We start from the raw sequence: 19,985 nt of genomic DNA, 5'->3' as shown, positions 1-19,985 counted from the left end.
GCGGGTGGGCTGTAGCAATTGAAGTTTAATATTGATAAACAAGGTACTGCGTATGGGCAGTAGTAATCTCACGATTAAATACCGTTAGGGTGCTCACACGTAGAACACAGGTGGAACCAGCAGCGACACGCAGCTGAAGCTTCTCACTGGGTATGAACACATAGAATGCAGCGACCAGTGCAACTTCTCACTGGGGTAGGTTTTACGGGTGCTACTGTACTGGGGAACAGTAATCCCTTTAGCTCTCGTGTAAACCGCTACCGTAAAATTTCCAATTATCTCTTCCTGCAATTCAGCGGGTGTCCTGTGATTTTCAGGTATCAAAAGATAAATAATTAGGAGAAAAGAGAGAGAGCGGGTTGTTTACTAATGCCCATTGCCAGACATTCGATTAAATATTCGTTGGAATGAGCACTGAAATAATTGAAAGAGGAAGGGAATAATGTTTCTGCAGGGGAAGAATTAAAAATTTATCGAAGGAAAAAAAAAATAATAATAAAGTTGCGAAGTGTTCAGAAGTTACTACATATGAATACGTGTTATGTATTGATGACAGTTGAGGAGAATGGAAAAAAAAACTGGAAAGATGAGAGGAGGTAGCATAGCTACAAATCGAAAAATGAAGCATAACAATCAAAGACAAAAAATAATATATTTTAAACGTAAGATAGAATTATATTCATAAGTATATTGTCCGACGCCGAGCAATCCTGGAGTCTCTTCCAGTGGTGTGAAACACCAGAATTGAACAGAAGGAAAAAAAAAAAAAAAAGATGACGAAATCGTTTTTCTTGCAATCATTCTTTTTTAAGCCTTATCTTCGAAAGGGTAGGGGGGTTACGAGATCTAGATAGAATTAAAAAACTAGGACACTCAGTTTTAAAAATGATATAATTATTATTAAAAAATTACGATACATACTTATCCTTACTGCCAATCATTTTCAGTAAGTTCAGATTACAAAGTAAGTAATTATAAAATATTTTTCAGTCCATTTTGAAATTATATACACGAAAAAGTTATTAGCAAAATACTATTCACAGTATTTGTCTCCATATTATTTATAATGTTGCTCCATTAATGAAAATACATGCTCTATGTTCCATTTTGGGCAAAATATATATATATAAACTTAAGTGAGAATAATGATAAAAAATAAATAAAAATGCCAGCAGCATGGCAAGACAGAAGAGCGAAAATTGTGAAATTATACATAACGATCAAACCAACAGGGAGGAAAGAGAATAAAATTATTGCAGCAGAAACTCTAGAAGATAATTTAGAAGTCTAAATACAAAGATAATAAAATATAATCAATGAAATTTTGAATAGCCAATTAAATGAAATTTAACGGCGCCCCCTCTGACGGGCACCAGGTCCAAATTTATGTGAAATATCACGAGCAGAGATGTGAACAACTACAATAAAATAAAATAAAAACAGAAAAATAGACTGACCATTATGCCCCATCTCTTTGTCAGTGGTGTGGCTTTGCATTTGAGTGCTTGTATCTGTCCTATTTTTAATTTTCGCTGCATCAGGACCACCGCTATTCAAGTCCTCTGCTTTCGCGGTTCGATCTGGGGATCGGATGGTGGACTGATCTTTCGATCGATTCGCCTTTGCGGTGATTTGGCTAGTGATAGAAATGCAGAGATTCCCTGACCATTATTGGCCTTGTGGTCCTCTGTTCAGATGGGGCATAATGGTCAGTCTATTTCTGTTTTTATTTTGTTTTATTTTGTTTTATTTTATTTTATTGTAGTTGTTCACATCTCTGCCCGTGATATTTCGCATAAATTTGAACCTGGTGTCCGTCAGAGGGGGTGCCGTTAAATTTCATTTAATTGATTATATTTTATTATCTTTGTATTTAGACTTCTAAATTATCTTCGAGAGTTTCTGCTGCAATAATTTTATTCTCTTCCCTCCCTGTCGGTTTGATCATTATAATTTCCCAATTATCGCTCTTCTGTCTTGCCATGCAGCTGGTATTTTTATTTATTTTTTATCATTATTCTCATTTAAGTTTATATCTCAAGCGTCATGTAGAGGAAAATGCTTTTTGCTGCCTCTGATGTATGCTTTATCCCTTTTTTATGTAAGATTCAGTTTTCAATTATTTCAAACATTATTCAAATATAAGTATATATATATATATATATATATATATCAAAGTATTAAAGATATTTTACTGGATTTATACATTATCGTTATTTAAATATATATATATATATAGATGTTATATAGCTATATATATTTATGTAATGCACTGAGTACATAAAGCGACAAATTGTTATAGAAATACATAGTGATTTTTTTAAAATCGGAATCGTGAGTTTCTGTTGTAATTAATTTTCTTGGCTTATTTCTTTCCAACATTTCTCCGCAGCATTCCTGTTCAAATGTAATTTTTCTGTTTTGTCGCATATTGGTCGTCGAAGATACACCTTGGAAATAAAAGCTTCAATGTCTATGTGGCGTCCACAATCAGCGAGCTTAAATAAAAATTCATTTAAGCAAGTAGGTGGATTAGAACAACCAGCACTAACCAATTCCGATACGTTTTTGCGGACCCCACTATCTCGCATCACTTGGTGGAGAGGGGGATGAATTACATTTTCCATTAACGGATTAAATTTGGATGATTATCAGTGATTTTTAGGTATAGCTTAGTAATGAAAATCATACAACATGCATTTTTCAAATTAAGTTTCATTTAATGTTAACTGCAGAAGGAAAAAATATAATGCATATTTTACGCACCATGCAGGCTGCAATTTGTTGTACAAAGCAAAACAATAAGAAACTTTTTAATTAAAAAGTTTCTTATTGTTTTTAATGATAATAAAATTTAATGTGAAGTTTTTAGAAACAATAAGTATAAATCTAGAAATTGAAGTAATGAAAAGTTCATTTTAGAACTATTTCCAAAACTATTTCTTCGTTGTCATAATGATTATTTATTTAATTTTTTTTTCAAGATTTGAAAACAATAAGGAACTGATGGGCATACCCAATGTCTGTACATTACAGTAAACAAAATTCTGAATGTCATAATTTATGTAACGAATTGGAAGTTTCTAAATATTTGGAACGAATAGAGAAACGCTGTTTCCAATTCAAATAATAAAAACGCTGACTGACCGACTATTTCTACATACAGTATTCGTTAGCACTTTACAAATAAATATAAGAAGGAAACAAAGAACTGTTGTTACTTTGAGAAAATAAAAAAATATAATGGTACTTTATTTTTATTTTTTATTTTGTTTTTTGTCAACATTCCTCCATGGTATTCCTGTTTAATGTAGCTTGACACTTTTGTCCCATATTGCGCGTCTGACATAAATCCATAAAAGTCAGTCTGAAATCAAAATTTCAGTATCCATGTTTAAAACTTTAGGATTACAAATTTTCTGTACATCTCCGTGAATTCGTGCTTTCTACAGCAACAGCAGTTCTAAAAATTGCCTGAAGGCCAGATTAATATCAGAGGTGTCAACAACGCTTACCCGTTTAAGTGACATCTGTACTTCCCTGAGACCAGTAAGCTTAAATTGTTGAGGTAAACTGGGGGATTAAAACAAGAAGCGATGCCGCTGTCCACCCGCTCTTATTGTATGCACTCCCATTAACTTACATTGTTCATTTAGGCTGCTGATTCCAAGTAAGCGGTCACCTGCGTTCTACGTATGAGCACCCTTAGGTGGTATCACACTCAGAGTGGTGAAGAACAAAAGAAACCTAGTGATAATCATACACTCTGACATGAAGCAATGCAAACAATCTGCTAGAATAGTTTATGGAGGTTTTGTCAATGATTTACTAAAATTTCACCGGTATGGACAAGAAAGTGATTATTTCATCATATAAGGGAATGGTTAGGCCACATCTAGTAGAGCACACAGGCCTGGAAGCCTCATTTTAAGAAAGATGTGAATCTGTTGGAACAGGTGCATAGAAGAGTAACCAGATTAGTCAAAGACATGGAAGAGGACTCATAAATGGTTCTCTTACCACAAGACTTCAGTTCTGCAAATTGCAGAACTTGGAAATTAGATACCTGCAAGGAGATCTGATTGAAGCATTCAGGGCTTAAGTGGATTAAATAAGCTAAATATTGATGGCATCCTACTCTTAATAACGCAAATAAGGGAACATAAAATTATTACATTATGAAAAGGATGCGTAAGGATAGATGTGCAGAAATTTTCTATCTGGTGTGGAAGTGGATAGTTTGAATAAATTTAAGAAGCATAGCATTAGACAAAATTATTAGAAGGGATGGATGCATGAGGTAAGGGGGTTTTTTTTGTTTTTTTTATCTGTAGGCTTTACGAGGCTGTTTCTTTACATCATTTGCTACTGCAGTATATTTACTTCAGTTTTAAAAATATTTTCTGTGCCATAAATATCCCACATTCTGTGGATATCAGGAGGCAAACAGATTATAAGATTCATAGGTTCACCTCTTTTCTTTAAGGCTGTGATTTCTTGTGTCTTTAAAATGTGGTATATGTAATAGTTTAAATTTTATAATTTAAGTTCACCACGAGTTGCAGTATAGTTGCAACTCGTGGTGAAGTCCTTTCACAATCTTAATGCATCCTGTAGAAAACATGGTTTGCTTGTAACTACAAGAGTCAGTTCATAAGTAATGCCTCTTTGGTCATAAAAGTATAAAGACAACAGATAAAAAGTTGAAATTTATATCATTTATTAAACAAACACTGGAAAGCATTATTTTATAATGTATAGCAGGTCAGCTTTATCCTCAGCCAAGGATAAAGCTGACCTGCTAGCATCCCATTTTTCTTCCAGACACTCCCACCATTCCCAACACACTCCATTCAATGCCTCCTGTGGTCTTCCGTCAAAAGGATATCAGAAGGATTTTGATGAATCTTGATGCTAAGAAAGCTCCAGGTCCTGATGGTATTTCTCCACTTGTTCTCAAAACCTATGCTCCTGAACTTACTCCTATTCTTTGCGCCTTTTTTCACTTTCTTATTCCAAAGGTGTTTTTCCTTCTGCTTGGAAATTTGCTCATATCCAGCCAGTTCCTAAAAAAGGGTGACAAATCTCTCCCATCCAATTATCGTCCCATTGCAATGGAGAAATCAATTAACCCCAACTCTTAAACTACCTAGAAACCTTCCGTCTGATCAACGATCGCCAGTATGGATTCCGTCAGTGTCGATCCACTGGTGATATTCTGGCTTATGTTACCCATTTATGGACTAATTCAATGGAAAGGTTCGGTGAAACACAAGTAGTTGCTCTTGACATCTCAAAGGCTTTTGATCGTGTTTGGCATAAAGGTCTTCTAAACAAGCTTCCATCTTATGGTTTGCCAACTGTTTTTAGTAATTGGTTATCCAGTTTTCTCTCTGATCGCTCACTGAGGGTGATGGTAGATGGCTCTCTGTCTTCTAACTTCTCCACTAATGCCGGTGTCCCCCAAGGTTCAGTTCTTTCCCCCACTCTTTTCCTCTTGTATATCAATGACCTTCTTCCATTGACTGGAAATCCTATCCATAATTTTGCCGATGATAGCGCATTGCATTCAACTTTCCACTTTGAGAAAACTTGTCCTGCTCAATCAGCTTCAACTTCTCGAAAATCTGCTACCAATTCCTTAAATGCCGATCTTCAGGTAATTCTCCAGTGGGGCAAAGACAACTTAGTTGATTGCAACCCTTCTAAAACTCAGTCTTGTCTTATATCTCACAAAAAGGAGTCTTCTGCTCCTATGCTTATCTTTAGTGACACTCTGATTTCTAGGCAAAATGATATATCTCTTTTGGGGATTACCCTGACTTCTAATCTCTCTTGGCACAAGCACTTTACAAATATTGCTTCCTCTGCATCTAAAAAACTTGGTTTTCTCTTTCGCTCTCGGCGTTACTTTTCTTACAAACAGCTGCTCACTCTGTATAAATCGCAAATCTGCCCTGCCATGGAATATTGTTCCCACATCTGGGGTGGTGCCCCCAAAACCTCTCTCAGGCTTCTTGATTCCATTCAGAAGAGGGCAGTTAGGTTAATTAATGATTCATCTCTAACAGAGTCTCTCCACTCGCTTTCTCATAGACGTACTGTTTCTGCTGCATGCCTCTTCTACAGATACTTCCATGGGTCACTGTTCTTCTGAATTGGCTTCTATAATTCCCGCTCTCTCTTTCAAAACACTCCGAACACATGCCGCTGCCAGCAAACATCCATTTACTGTCCAACTTCAAACCCACAGAACCAACTTTTCATCTTCCTCATTTATTCATTCAACTGCCGTTTTCTGGAACAACCTTCCTTCATACGTATTTCCTGAAAATTACAATCTACAGAAGTTCAAGTCCAATGTCAACAAATATCTTCTTTCGTCTTCTCAACCTCCAACCCAAGCACGGTACTAAGTACTATAGGTTCTAATACCTCTCGTGTTTGGGGTTCACATATAAAAAAAAAAATATATATATATACCCATCCACCTTATTTATAAATATATTTTTGCCATTGTTCTTTCCAACTAACATATGCACTGTGAGTTGTTTTATATGTAGCACATGATGGTTAGAGAGACCCTGCTGTTGAAGCCAGCTTGTCACTGTCTGTTTCAGCTCCCCATCACTCAAAAATGTCTTTCATGACGATATTTCTTTCTATGTCCACATAATAAAATTCAGACATTTTTGAATCTGGACTAAATGTGGGTTAAGTGAGGCAAAACTCTTCACCCTAAGTCATATGGGAAGTTTGTGACCTAGCATTGTCAAGGTGTAATGCGATTTGGTGTCCTTTTAGAACCTTCCTTTTTTATTTTGTAGACCCATTAAGCCTATGAAGCATTTGACAATATCTTTCCATATTTGTAGTCTGATCTTTCTCTAAAAAATCAACCAAAATTGGGTCTTCTCTGTCACAAAACACTGTGGCCATAAATTTTTGTGATGATTCAGAATTCAAGGTTTTTTTCTTCACTGGAGTGACCGATGTGTCCATTCCAAAGAATGGCATTTAGAATCAGAATCATAATATAAGATCCGAGTCTCATCATCAGGGCTTTAAAAATTTCTTGAAGATTATTGTACTATTACAACAAATCTTGGCAGACCTGTCTTGAATTTCATTTCTGTTGTTAAAAGCTTGGGTACCTATTTGCAGCATATTTTTCTATAATTTGATGCATTCAAAATACACTTTTGTCTAAACACTTTTACATTTTACATCATTGCTTCTGTGGTTATTGGCCTGTTGTTTTGAATCAGTTCATCCAAAATCTTAATATTTTCTTCAGTTCACACAGACTTTGGTGTTTGGCTGGTCACAAATATCAGTGACCACTCCTCCTTTAAAACATGCATTCCATTGATGACATTGCTTTTATCATTAGTATGTTTTCTGTATGCTTTCTCAATTTTTAATGAACCAGACAGCCGAGTTTACTCCTAACTTGCCAACTTGAAAAGGAATCCTACCAATGACCATTAGATGGACATTGGAGATGATTTTATGGTTTAATATTAACTGTACTGGAGGATTTGAGAATAAGTTCTCTGCTTTTTCTTAAAGGTAGAATTTTTTCCCAAGATAATTCCACTTCTGTTTCTTAATTGATCAATAAAATATGTTATCCAGCCTTAATTGAATTTTGTAATATTTTTACAATTCTTAAGCAGTGATATTATTGATAATAATAATGAGAGAATTTTGATAACATACGCAATTACATTAACTATTAGCATCTCTCCAGATGCATTCTAATCTCAGTTGAGCTTTTACTGTTTGGGGAAGAGGGGAAAGTAGAAAAAAGAAGTTGTGCTCCACACTATTTTTTTAAATGTCTTCTGCACAGTTTAAGAGCAATTCATATTAGACACAGCGTGAACACACAAAGGGCAATTAAAGAAATTTGTACAGCATCACTATCTTATCAGATGCATCAAATAGTTAACTTTTTATGGTCTTTATTTGAAATTAGTCTCTTTCTACTCTGTTCCCATTCTACAGAAGTGCCTGTATTTTCATGCCCCCTTGCTATGAAAATTGATAGTGTTGACAGTTTAAATATACAAAATGAAATGAGGTGTGTGTGTGTGTGTGTGTGTGTGTGTGTGTGTGTGTGTGTGTGTGTGTGTGTGTGTGTGTGTGTGTGTGTGTGTGTGTGTGTGTGTGTGTGTGTGCAATGAGTTATATAATAGTCAGAATATACATATTCTCATCTGTTTTCCATATGTGAAATAAATTCATGTCATTTAGCTCATTCCATTGCATTCGTATTTTTTTTTTCTCTGTGTCTTCCATGAATTTTATTTTTTTTTTTAAATTATTCTAGAATTAAGTGATAAAATATGATTTACTGCTCATCTTCTGAACTTTTTTTTTTTTTTTTATAATTAGGCATAGGTGGTTTAGAAGAACATGTTCTAAAGTCTGCAACACTTTCCAGTACTGTAGCTTGTCCACCTTTTGTAGACTTGAATATGCCAGCAGTGCCCATTATGCGAGTTGCCTTAGAGCCTGTGTATCCAAGTAAGTTAAAATTTTTAGAGTGATAAGTAAATCAAGGAGTAAGTAAAGAGCAAATTATTGCTTTAGTCATACTGCCAATTTTATTAGGACCATTTCATTATATAAATTTAGTGACAAAAAAAAAAAAAAGGATTTGTAGAATATTAATAATAATCAGTTTATCTTCAAAGAAATGAGCCAGTTTACAGGCCATTTGCAATAAGAGCCAGTTTAATTACAAAATAAAATAATGATTGGATACAATTTGTATTTGCAGATTGCATATTTGTGGAATTACTTCTGCTTTTATATTTACTGCTTACAGAACTGAGTGAGTGAGTGCAGATGTAAGCTCTGATAAAAACTACCTTGAAGATTATCAACTTTGTAAAAGTGCTTACAATAGAGAATCTGTCAGTGGATTTACGAAAGAATGTAGAATCTGTTTTTACTCGATTTAACTTCTTCGCTGTCATGATATAGTTGAGGGCAAAGAGTTTCTCTGTCTTTTTCTTTTCACAAAAAAAAATATATATATATGTATATATATGTGTGTGTGTGTGTGTGTGTGTGTGTGTGTGTGTGTGTGTGTGTGTGTGTGTGTGTGTGTGTGTGTGTGTATACATATATACGTGTGTGTGTGTGTGTGTATATATATATATATATATATATATATATATATATATATACACATACTACATTAAAATTGAAATAAAAAAAAAAATTGTGAAATTTCTGCTTATTTTCATTATGAATTAACCATCAGGTGTACTAGTGTATATTATAAAATAGGAACACTGGATAATAGCCTTGTTTTTTGTAATTTATGTTCATTTTATCACACTTGTGGTGTGAAACTAGTTACATGTCTTTTAGCAAGTTGCTAAAGAAATATGATGAAAAATTTCAGAAGACATATACACAAGATTTTTCTGTGTATTGGCAGGGCTGGTGCTAGGGGTGGGCAAGTGAGGCACTTGCCACAGGTGCCGCCTAAAATAGGCACTGCTAGATGCGCTGTGTGTGTGCGTGTGTGTGCGTGCGTGTGTGTGTGTGTGTGTGTGTGTGTGTGTGTGTGTGTGTGTGTGTGTGTGTGTGTGTGTGTGTGTGTGTGTGTGTGTGTGTGTGTGAAGATATGATTTAAGCGCGTTACAAGGTTTTTGCCTCAGGCACCATTAACGCTATTGCCAGCCCTGTGTATTGATAAAATCCAAAAAAGATTTGTCTTTTATGCTGCATATAGATATGATTTCTCAATTTCAGATGGCAGGAAAAAAGTTATAATTAGATATCTGCAAACAAATAAGCACGAGGACAACATGCGGGGCATAGAAAAATAGATGTAGCATTTCATCATGATGATGAGATGTATCTTTTGTCATAGAACATAATGTTCCTTTTTCTGAGTTGTACTGATCATGCAGGAAGGTTGTTATTTTTGTTATACAATATGTGAAATTACAATGAAATGGTTGTGAAAGAACAAAAACAACAGGCATTGTTATTTCACAGATATGGGAAGAAGAGATAGTGATGGCTCTGAAAAAGAGCTGTTTTTGATTGCTGCAGATGGTAGTAATTAAAGGTATTCCAATATATAATTTATCATTTCACACTTTCATAATTTAAAAAAAAAAATTGTAAAATTGAAAGCAGCTTGCTCCCAGTTCTAGCACTAGAAGGTGGTTCTGGATGATACAACATTAAGCATCTTCTGAACAACCTAAAAGTATATGGAATTCCTTCAAACAACTGTTTGGCACTTGGTATCTGTTATTGTTGACTGAAAAACTGGAGTATCAGGAGTAATAAAATACGAAATTGGGTACTAATTTAATACAAAAGTATTAAATTATTAAACTGGGTTATGGATCCCTGGATACTACTAGTTATAGCAAAAATACCCAGCAACCATAATGAAATATAGACAAATGTATATTTTTAGTGTATTGGGTAGGGGTATCAAGTGTAATTACCATGGAAAAAGTTGAGAATGCCTGCAAGATAAAAGCAGATAACCTGAAATTAAATTAGATTAACATAAAAATAATAATGATAACAATGATGGTGCCTAAAGCAGTGTGGGTCCAAGGGTTTTAACTACAAAGAAGCATCATATCTTATGGCTTCATATGGCTTCAAATATATGCCATACTTTAAAATCAGCTTTAAACCTTTCAAAAAACAGTTATACCATGATTTGCTTAACTTCTGTTTTAAGCTCTCTTACCATCATAACATGCCATTGAAGCCTTCCTACTATGGATTAATTCAGTACTAACTATGATGCTACAACATTATAAGTCATCATTGCCACATGTACAATCATCTGCAGGATTAAAATTCCATTTTTCCAGATTAAAACAACAATTGGAGGACCTGCATAAACATTTTTTCATCACCCCTGTTGATAAAGCCTTCTGCAATTATGCCATAATCTGTAGTCTTTTATTTCCAGACATTAAATGCAGAACTAAATTCCTGTGCCACATTCAAGTTAATTGCTTTCAACAAGAAACTTGAAATCAGCTTTAATAACTACAAATTTCCTGATATTTATTTCATACGCAAGTTCCACAAAAATCCCACAGGCTTTAGGTTTATTACTTCCTGCAAATACAGTTACACCCATAAACCTGGAAAAACTTTTGAAAGGTTACTTAAACCTATCATGGACATCCTTCCTGTTAGTAGAATAATTAATAACAATATACCAGTTATTAATGCTCTGAATACTGACAACATCTCTCAAGTGCAAACTTTTTACTTCAATAGTCTGTTCACCAGCATAGACATAACCAACTTAAAATTGGTCTTGAATTAAATTCACGATAACTACAAACATATTATTGGTTGTAATTCAGTTTATTGCAACAATATGATTAATCTCTGCATCTCAAATAACTACATTTATTGACAAATCTGTATACAGTTTTGCCTCCATATTTGCTGGTTCCGTATCTGCTGATTCAGTTACCTGCAATTGACCACGGGGAAAAAAATGAAAAAACATGTACTACTCACGTGTCCAGTACAATGCTTCCCTTTATTTTTTTATGATGTCAGTTTTAAATCTAATAGCTTCCCTTTGTCACATATGGTTTGGTCACCAATGTTATAATGGTTCTTTACAGATTTAACAGATGCACCGTTTTCAAACTTTTGAATAATTTCAAGTTTTTGTGTAATTGAAAGCACAACTCTTGCGTTTGCCCATCATTTTTGCGATTTCTAAACAAAAAAAAAAATAATAGTTACTATTAAAAAAAAAAAATTCTGACATCCCTGACATAAATAACGAAACAAAATTTGTCCTTTTACGGTGCGACAGAAAACAACAACAGATGCGATGCACTAAATCAAACTAAACATTTGGTCTCTTTTTTTTTATTTATTTATTTATTATTATTTTTTTTATTTATTTATTATTTTTTTTTTTTATATAGTAGTAAGTGTGAAGACAGCAGGGTTTGCAAGATAATAGGTACACTAATCTCCCAATGACAACTTATAATGTCACTTATTTACAACTTGCAAAATATCTGTTTATACCTATTCTAGTTATTACTTGAATTTAATGATTTCTAGGTTTTTTTTTTGTTTTTTTTTTGGAGTCTTGAAGTGTCCCACTTAATCCAATCCCAATAAATTGAGAGTCTGCTGTACTTCATTTTTACCGGGTTTAATGTTGGTAATGTCTTACTACATGTTTAATTTATCAATTAAACTTTATTATAATGAAAAGGACCTGGGTAATTGTGCAGGCAGATATGAAGTTTTCTGAGCAGTGCAGACAATCCGCAAGAGTTATTATTATTTGGTTTTTAAGAGCATTAGCAACTAAGGCCATATTGCTCCGGGGATATGCAGTGGTCATTTCCTGACCTTTCTGCATCCTCCGTATTTGGTGGGCACAGGCTCGAACCCCGGTCTAATCCGCAAGAGTAGCTCATGGTGTCTTATCAATGATATACAGGAATTTCTCTAGCAGAGATAAGGAGGTTATCATCCCCTTCCCCTTGTATAAGGCAATGGTCAGGCCACACCTTGAGTACTGTATACAGGTCTGGGGGCCTCATTTTAAGAAGGTTGTAAAGCTGTTGGAGCGAGTACAGAGAAGGGCAACAAGATTAGTGAATGGAACAAAGGGTTGCTCTTACGAAGAAAGGCTTAAGTTTTGCAAATTACAGTGTCTGGAGACCAGGCACCAGCGAGGTGAGCTGATTGAGGTGTATAAAGCCTTGAATGATTTGAGCATGCTTAATGCGGATGGGATTCTTCCTCTTGCTCAGAATAATCGCCTGAGAGGGCATTAATTCAAATTGAAGAAAGACGGTTGTAGGATAGATGTGCGGAAGTTTGCCTTTAGCCAGCGGGTGGTTGATTGGTGGAACAAATTTCCATCTGTCGTTGTAGAAGTTGATAGCTTAAATAGATTCGAAGCAGAACTGGACAAACATTTGGAGCAAGTGGATGGGTGAAATAAGGGTGTTTTTTTTTTTTTTTTTTTTTTTTTTTTGTCTGATGCTATATAAGCTTGTTTTCTTGCTTCATGTGCCTTTGCTAATGCTAATACAAGAAAATCACGTTATATATGGGGTCAGCGGGTGTTCACTTATATCTGTGGTTTCAGCTTTGCACGGTAGGTTGATTAGACTGCGGTTCAAGCCAGTGACCACCAAATACGGAGGATGCGGAATGATCAGGGAATGACCACCACATAGCCCTGGAGCAATATGGTCTTAGTTGCTAATGCTCCTAAAAAACAAATAACTAAACAAACAAACAAACTTAGACCGGGATATCAATATCAACAGCCCTCATACCACAATCAATGTATATAATAAAAGAGATGCCTTTTGCTTTAATGGTCAGTTTTACCTATTGGCACTCTAACATTTCTAAAAAAGTGCATGCTAACATAATACTCTCCCAATGCATCAGAATGGCAACAATATGCAATAGCAACAGTCTCTTTTCTGATATCAAACTACTCCATAATAAATTGCTATGCAATAATTTCCCTTCAGCTTTCCTCTACCATCATTTCAAAAAAACAATAAATATTATAAAATTCAAAAAAACTTATAAACTACAACTTTGATATTAACAACATATTTGCTATTTGATTACATATTACTTTCAAGCCTGTACATAATGTATAGTTATATACCCCCTAGCCTCTGTCGTGTCTCACAGTGTAGAAAGCTTGTGCTCACGGATTGGCTATGCACAGGGGTATTGTGTTTTGTTATGTCCTGCTTGCTGTTTTGTTAAGTTTTGTCGACATTGTTATTTTTATTTCAATTTTTTCTTTCTTTTTACATTTCCTCAATAAAAATACCAATACTGACTTAAACACATGAGGCATTTGTCCAGTCATCCGTCCAAGGACCGACTATGGTACAAGTTTACCAACACCGAACAACCCAAGCACGACTATATTCCCCTTCTTCCAATTGCTTTCTACTGTCCTTAATAATTACAACTTATTTCTCGTGTGCGATTAGGCTGGCCGAAAGCAATATCGAGATGCTATTCCCCTGCTATTGCTCCTTTTGTCTTCTTAAACAAAGTTTAGTGTCTTTTCTACACTACCTTGTTAGTCATTGATTCTGCCTTTGCTGGCACTTTGCCTCATCTGTTTAATTGCTTATTTCCCCATCACACAGGTACGGTTCACTTTGACAATTTCACACCTTCCCCCCCCCCCCTCGGGGTTACTTCAACTGATATAAATATACTATACAGAAAACTATCAGCTTTCATCTTTGGGTCTCCCATGTTGCTCTGTAATCACCACACAGCTAATTTCACTGATTCTGATTTAAGCACACAATAAGTTGGCATTAACCTGACTTTATTCCATTATCTAAAGTTACTTTGTTTAAATTTCTTAATGTATTTTGCCTTCTTTTTGAATTCAAACTTTCATTCATTTTTCCTTTAACAAGATTTAATTGGCATTATTTTAGCTTTTTAACTCTATTTTATATTTATTTGTTTGAATTTTATTCCCTCCTTTTAGTCTCTGTCGGGTCGGCTATGATGTATATGTTTCGTACATATACATCATAACAGAAACAGAGACCCTGCTTATTGCGGTGGCTCCTACGGTTTTGGCTGCCGACCCTTTGAAGAAGTAGTTAAAGCCCTAGGACCCACTGCTTTAGGTACCATCATCGTTATCATTATTATTTTTATGTTAATCTAATTTAATTTCAGGTTATCTTTTTTTACCTTGCAGACATTCTCAAGTTTTTCAATGGTAATTACAGGTCAGCACCCCTACTTAATATGCTGAAAATATACATTTGTCTATATATATATATTTATTTTAGGAAATTAATATCAGTCCTATACTCATTATAGTATACTGAACAACATGGGATTTTTGAAACGTCAACCCAATACTAGTTGTGAAGAAACCTGTAATGATGAAGTACTACAACCTAATACTAGTTCTGCAAAAGGGAAGAGAATGAAGAAAAAGAAGAAAATGAGGAAGTATGATGAATCATATTTAAAATTAGGCTTTACAACGAATGGAATTGAAAGTGAACCAAAGCCCATGTGTCTTTTGTGCTATGAACAGTTAGCGAATGGAAGTTTAAAACCTGCAAATTTGCGTCATCATTTAGAAACAAAACATCCTAATTTAAAAGGTAAGCCAGAAGATTTTTTTTTAAAAACCATTTAAATAAACTTCAGATAGAGAAAAACGTCATTTCCTCGTGTGTTAATCAGAATGAAAAGTTATTTAAAGCTTTATATTTAGTGACTCTGCAAATTGCAAAATCAGCGAAAGCTCGTTCGATCAGTGAAAATTTAGTGATTCCTGCAGTGAAAGATATTGTGAGGACAATGATTAGTGAAAAAGCTTCAAAAGACTTGGACCTTGTTCTGCTTTCAAATCTCGCCATATTAGTAATACGGCTTGTGATGTAGAAACTCAGTTACTAAATGCGGTGCGAGCTAGTGACATCTTTTCATTAAACTTGACGAGTCAACAGATATTACAGGTTTAGCAAATCTGTTGTTTTGTAAAATACATTTTTGAAGGAAGTGTTCAAGAAGACTTTCTTTTGTAAGTCATTGCCCTTAAGAACCACAGCAAAAGATATTTTTAAATCTCTAAACTCTTACATAACTAAAAATAAAATTGACTGGAAGCGATGCATTAGTGTTTGTTCCGATGGTGACAGGAAAGCACGGTGGTGCGATGGCTGAAATCCAAAAAATTATTCCTAGTATTACAGGAACTCCGCGACTTACTTAAAGGTTGCTGTTGTTATTTGGTTTTTAGGAGCATTAGCAACTAAGGCCATATTGCTCCGGGGATATGCGGTGGTCATTCCCTGACCTTTCCGCATCCTCTATATTTGGTGGTCACAGGCTCGAACCCCGGTCTAATCAAGAAGCGTGTGCTACGCACTGCTGCTTCTGCCCACCTGGCTACGGAGATGCCCTTAAGGGTTGCATTCCGTGGAAAGCTACGTAAGTCGGAATTTCCCTAAATAAGCGTTTAGGGAAATTCTGCACTCGCAACATGTGCACCAAATTTGATAGAAGCAAAAAAGAAATGTTCGACGAACATGTAAATAGAATTATTCAATTTTTTCATCTTGTGCGCAGGAAAAATTTACAAAAGTGTACAAAATTACAATCTGCATGTGTACAAATTATCTTGAAACTCTACAGGGATGTGTTCCCATCTGCTATCTATTATAAGTAATAGTAGCAATTTTTGTATTTAGGATAGTTACAAAAATTTACCTACGAGAGCGCAACATTTTACATCATCACAAGCCTTATTTGAAATGATGTAGGTCTATACAAGCCAAAATTGAAGATATTATATTAAAATTATATGGAGTTCAGATACTGAAATTGATAAGACTAAATCAAATACATATAGTGTTTAATGTCAGAAAGTAAATGATTTTGGGAACTGGAAAGACATTACCTTAACCAATCTTGGAAGATATAAACAATTGAAAAATGCATAACTGAATAATGAGCCTAACAAGTAAAAGCTTACTAACAGTAGGCTTTTGCTAAGCCTGGAATGATAAAATGAAGAAATTGGGTGATAAAAATTAAAGCTGTATAGAAAAATGACTGCATTATTTGTCCAATCATTTCCTATAAAGCTTTAAATTTTTATTACCCACTTTCTTCCTTTTTCATTTCATTAAAGCACAGCACCTGGTTTGATCAAGACCTGAATTAAAAGGAATTGGGAATAACTGTTATCGTCAAGGAAGAGGTTCTGTTGCAGATTTCACCTACAAATGTTTTGGTTGTTTTTTGCTTAGCTTGTGCAAAGGCTACTAATATTGCACAAAGAATATAAAAGATCTGGATTCTCAGGGATATTTCTTTGGTATTCCAGGAGCAGACTGCATACACACCATGTCCAGTATGGTTTCAATTTTTTTATAAACTAAGTATATTTTGGAAATGGTGTGCAATAAAATAAAGCCAGTTAATTAATCAAAATAGTGTGTTGCTTATTGGTAATGTGGAAAGAATTGAACAGGAAAAATAGTGGAATAAACACATCGCATTCTGTGTTAATCATCCAGCAGACATGTACTATCCCAGCAACCAAAAATTTAAAAAAAAAAAAATTAAAAATTAAAATAACTATTAAAATTACATGAGCATGAATTCTTGTATTCTTCCACTATGGTCTTCGGTTTCATTCTGCATCACAGATTATTTCTTAATTAGAGGAATATAACCATAACAAATTCTTTACAGTTTCATATTCATACAAGAGATTTGGCCATAAGAAAGTGGTGCCAGCAAATATATATATATATATATATATATTTGATTTTTTTTTTTTTTTTTTTTTTTTTTTTTGTACCCTATAAGTATTAGTTTTTCTGGAATATGTGCTATATGTTCATAGACAATTGTAGGCATTTTGCTGGATGAAGGTAAAAATAGGTAAAGAAATAATATAGTACTAGACACTGCCCTGGATATCCTAATAGCCCAGAATATTGATATAATTATTAAATGGCAGTGAAAAGTATGTAAATGAAGACTATAATGTTTATACTCAGAATATCCAAGAATATAACTTTTCCTAATGTCAGCCTTAGATTTGTAGTTATGTTGATAAGGAAAATGGCTGTACGTGCATTTATTTGCTACTGATGTTCAATATTTAAAATTTAAGTTGGTATCCTGATTAGATACCATTTCCTATGTATCTGTAGTATAATTATCTATTAATATAATTATTAATAGATAAGGTAAGATAATATGATACTAGATAGATTGAATTTTTTTATCTTTGTTTGAATTAGCAACCATTCATAATACAGTCAGTGAAAACGCATATACCCATTTTCCTTATCATTATGGCATTAACATGGATGAGAAAATTATGCTAACTTATATACTGAATATAAACATAATCTTCTTTCATATACTTTTCACTATATATTTGCTAACTATTTCACACTCTGGGCTGTTAGGTGCCCAAGTGCAGGAGTGTTTATTTCTATCCTATCTCTACCTACTTTCGCATAAATTTAGCAAAATGCCATAAATTACTTATGAATATATGCCTACTTTAAGTACTTGTGCGCGCACGCTCTCTCTCTCTCTCTCTCTGTGTGTGTGTGTGTGGTAGACAGGCATAGAGTCTCACTCTAACGCCAGGTACGGAGAAAAGAAACTTTAGAAAAAAGATATGTATATATTATTATATAGTATTAGTAAAAATAATAAGAGGAGTTTACCTCAGTATAGTGCGTAGAACACTTCCGTATGATACCCTCCAGAAATTAAAACGGAAAAAACGAAAAAATCGACAACTTACCGGTACATTAGAGAAAATATAAATAATTAAATAATCAATTTAACACAATTCAAATCAATTTAAAACAATTAAAAATCAAATTAACGCAATTAAAAAAATCTAACGAAAATATTCAAAACTATTTTCCTTCCTGAAGCTGACGTCAGCTTCAGGAAGGAATATCATATGTCACGACATACGGTCGAAAAGCGTTGTCAGTTTCAGGAAGGAAAATAGTTTTGAATATTTTTGTTAGATTTTTTTAATTGCGTTAATTTGATTTTTAATTGTTTTAAATTGATTTGAATTGTGTTAAATTGATTATTTAATTATTTATATTTTCTCTAATGTACCGGTAAGTTGTCGATTTTTTCGTTTTTTCCATTTTAATTTCTGGAGGGTATCATACGGAAGTGTTCTACGCACTATACTGAGGTAAACTCCTCTTATTATTTTTACTAATACTATTATCAACGTAGAACATATTGAGTAGTACAGCTCTGATTCATACTATCTAGTATTGGCGTTGAAGAGATTATTAGATTAAAACATATATCCAGGTGAATCTATGATATATGAATTATATATATATATATATGTAAAGCATGTTGCTGTGTACCATCCAATCTTAATGACTTTTTAAAGAGTTAACTATCAACATTGAGAGGAAAGATAGCAACATGCAGGGTTTGTGTTATAATCGTTACCAGGCAATTAGCAGTGGTGCTGTTGTCAGGGAAATGGTAAATATATTTTGCAAAAAAGATTGGTAGAATAGGTCCAGGTTTGCTTACAGGGACTGAAGTTGTGACATTGTAGAGCAGCTGCCATCTTTTAAGGGCACAAATGGTGATTATTGTTGTACACATTGGTATTAATGGTATTAAGAATAGATCTGAGAATTTACGTTGACTTGTCCCATTATGAGCTAAGCTGCCAATGCGTCAGAAAAAATTAAATCACCCAACCACTCTGAGGATTTACTTAACCAGTACAGGGCAGTGCTGAGAAAAAGTTGCAAGGTCAAAATTAATTTGAAAATATCTACAATTCTGCCCAGATGCAATAGGAGAGAGTAACATGATGAGAGCCTTATCATGAAGAGAAGTTCTTACCCATGAAGAGACCATCTAAGTCTCATGCAGTAGAATTTTTCTCTGCATGGTCTGTGCTTGTTAACAAGAGAAACTTTTACAGGAATGGGATACATTTATTTAAATGTATACTGTGTCTATTTAGAAGCATTATAATGTCTATTTACAAGGGGGGGGTGCAGAATATTTTCTTATACTGTCAAGGAATTAGGTAATCCAGAAAAGTGGGGGGGAGTCGTCATGCACCAAGAAAATACATAGGTTGTGGTAGGGTTACAAAAACAAAAACAGGTGCATGTATACTTGCTATTGTACTAATGCTAGCAGTATAGTAAAGAAATTAGTACTTCACATTTGATAAATTTAAAGTACTAATTAAGTCAACAAATGCAAACATAGTAGCGATATCAGAAACATGGTGCCACTCAGACATATGGTATGCAGAATTTGGAGATAGTGAATACATTATGTACAGCATGGACAGGCAGGATAGGAGGTGGGAAGGTATCTGATACTGTTTTTGGCATCAGTAGATAGTGCCAAGATTTGTACGATTTTTC

General features: G+C 34.2%; 1 protein-coding gene across 1 annotated transcript in view; it reads left to right on the top strand.

Moving 5' to 3' along the window:
• Positions 1 to 19,985, top strand: part of LOC150089325 (elongation factor-like GTPase 1) — a 549,838-nt gene that overhangs the window by 232,996 nt on the left and 296,857 nt on the right. Inside the window, exon 18 of the mRNA XM_090389043.1 lies at positions 8,401 to 8,532. Coding sequence (XP_090245169.1) covers positions 8,401 to 8,532 — 132 coding nt within the window. The remainder of the gene's footprint in view (positions 1 to 8,400; positions 8,533 to 19,985) is intronic.

The sequence above is a fragment of the Mastigoproctus giganteus genome, chromosome 2, assembly GCF_048544385.1.
Source record: "Mastigoproctus giganteus isolate SK-2022 chromosome 2, ASM4854438v1, whole genome shotgun sequence".
NCBI lineage: Eukaryota > Metazoa > Arthropoda > Arachnida > Uropygi > Thelyphonidae > Mastigoproctus > Mastigoproctus giganteus.
This window is presented reverse-complemented; position numbering and strand designations above follow the sequence as displayed.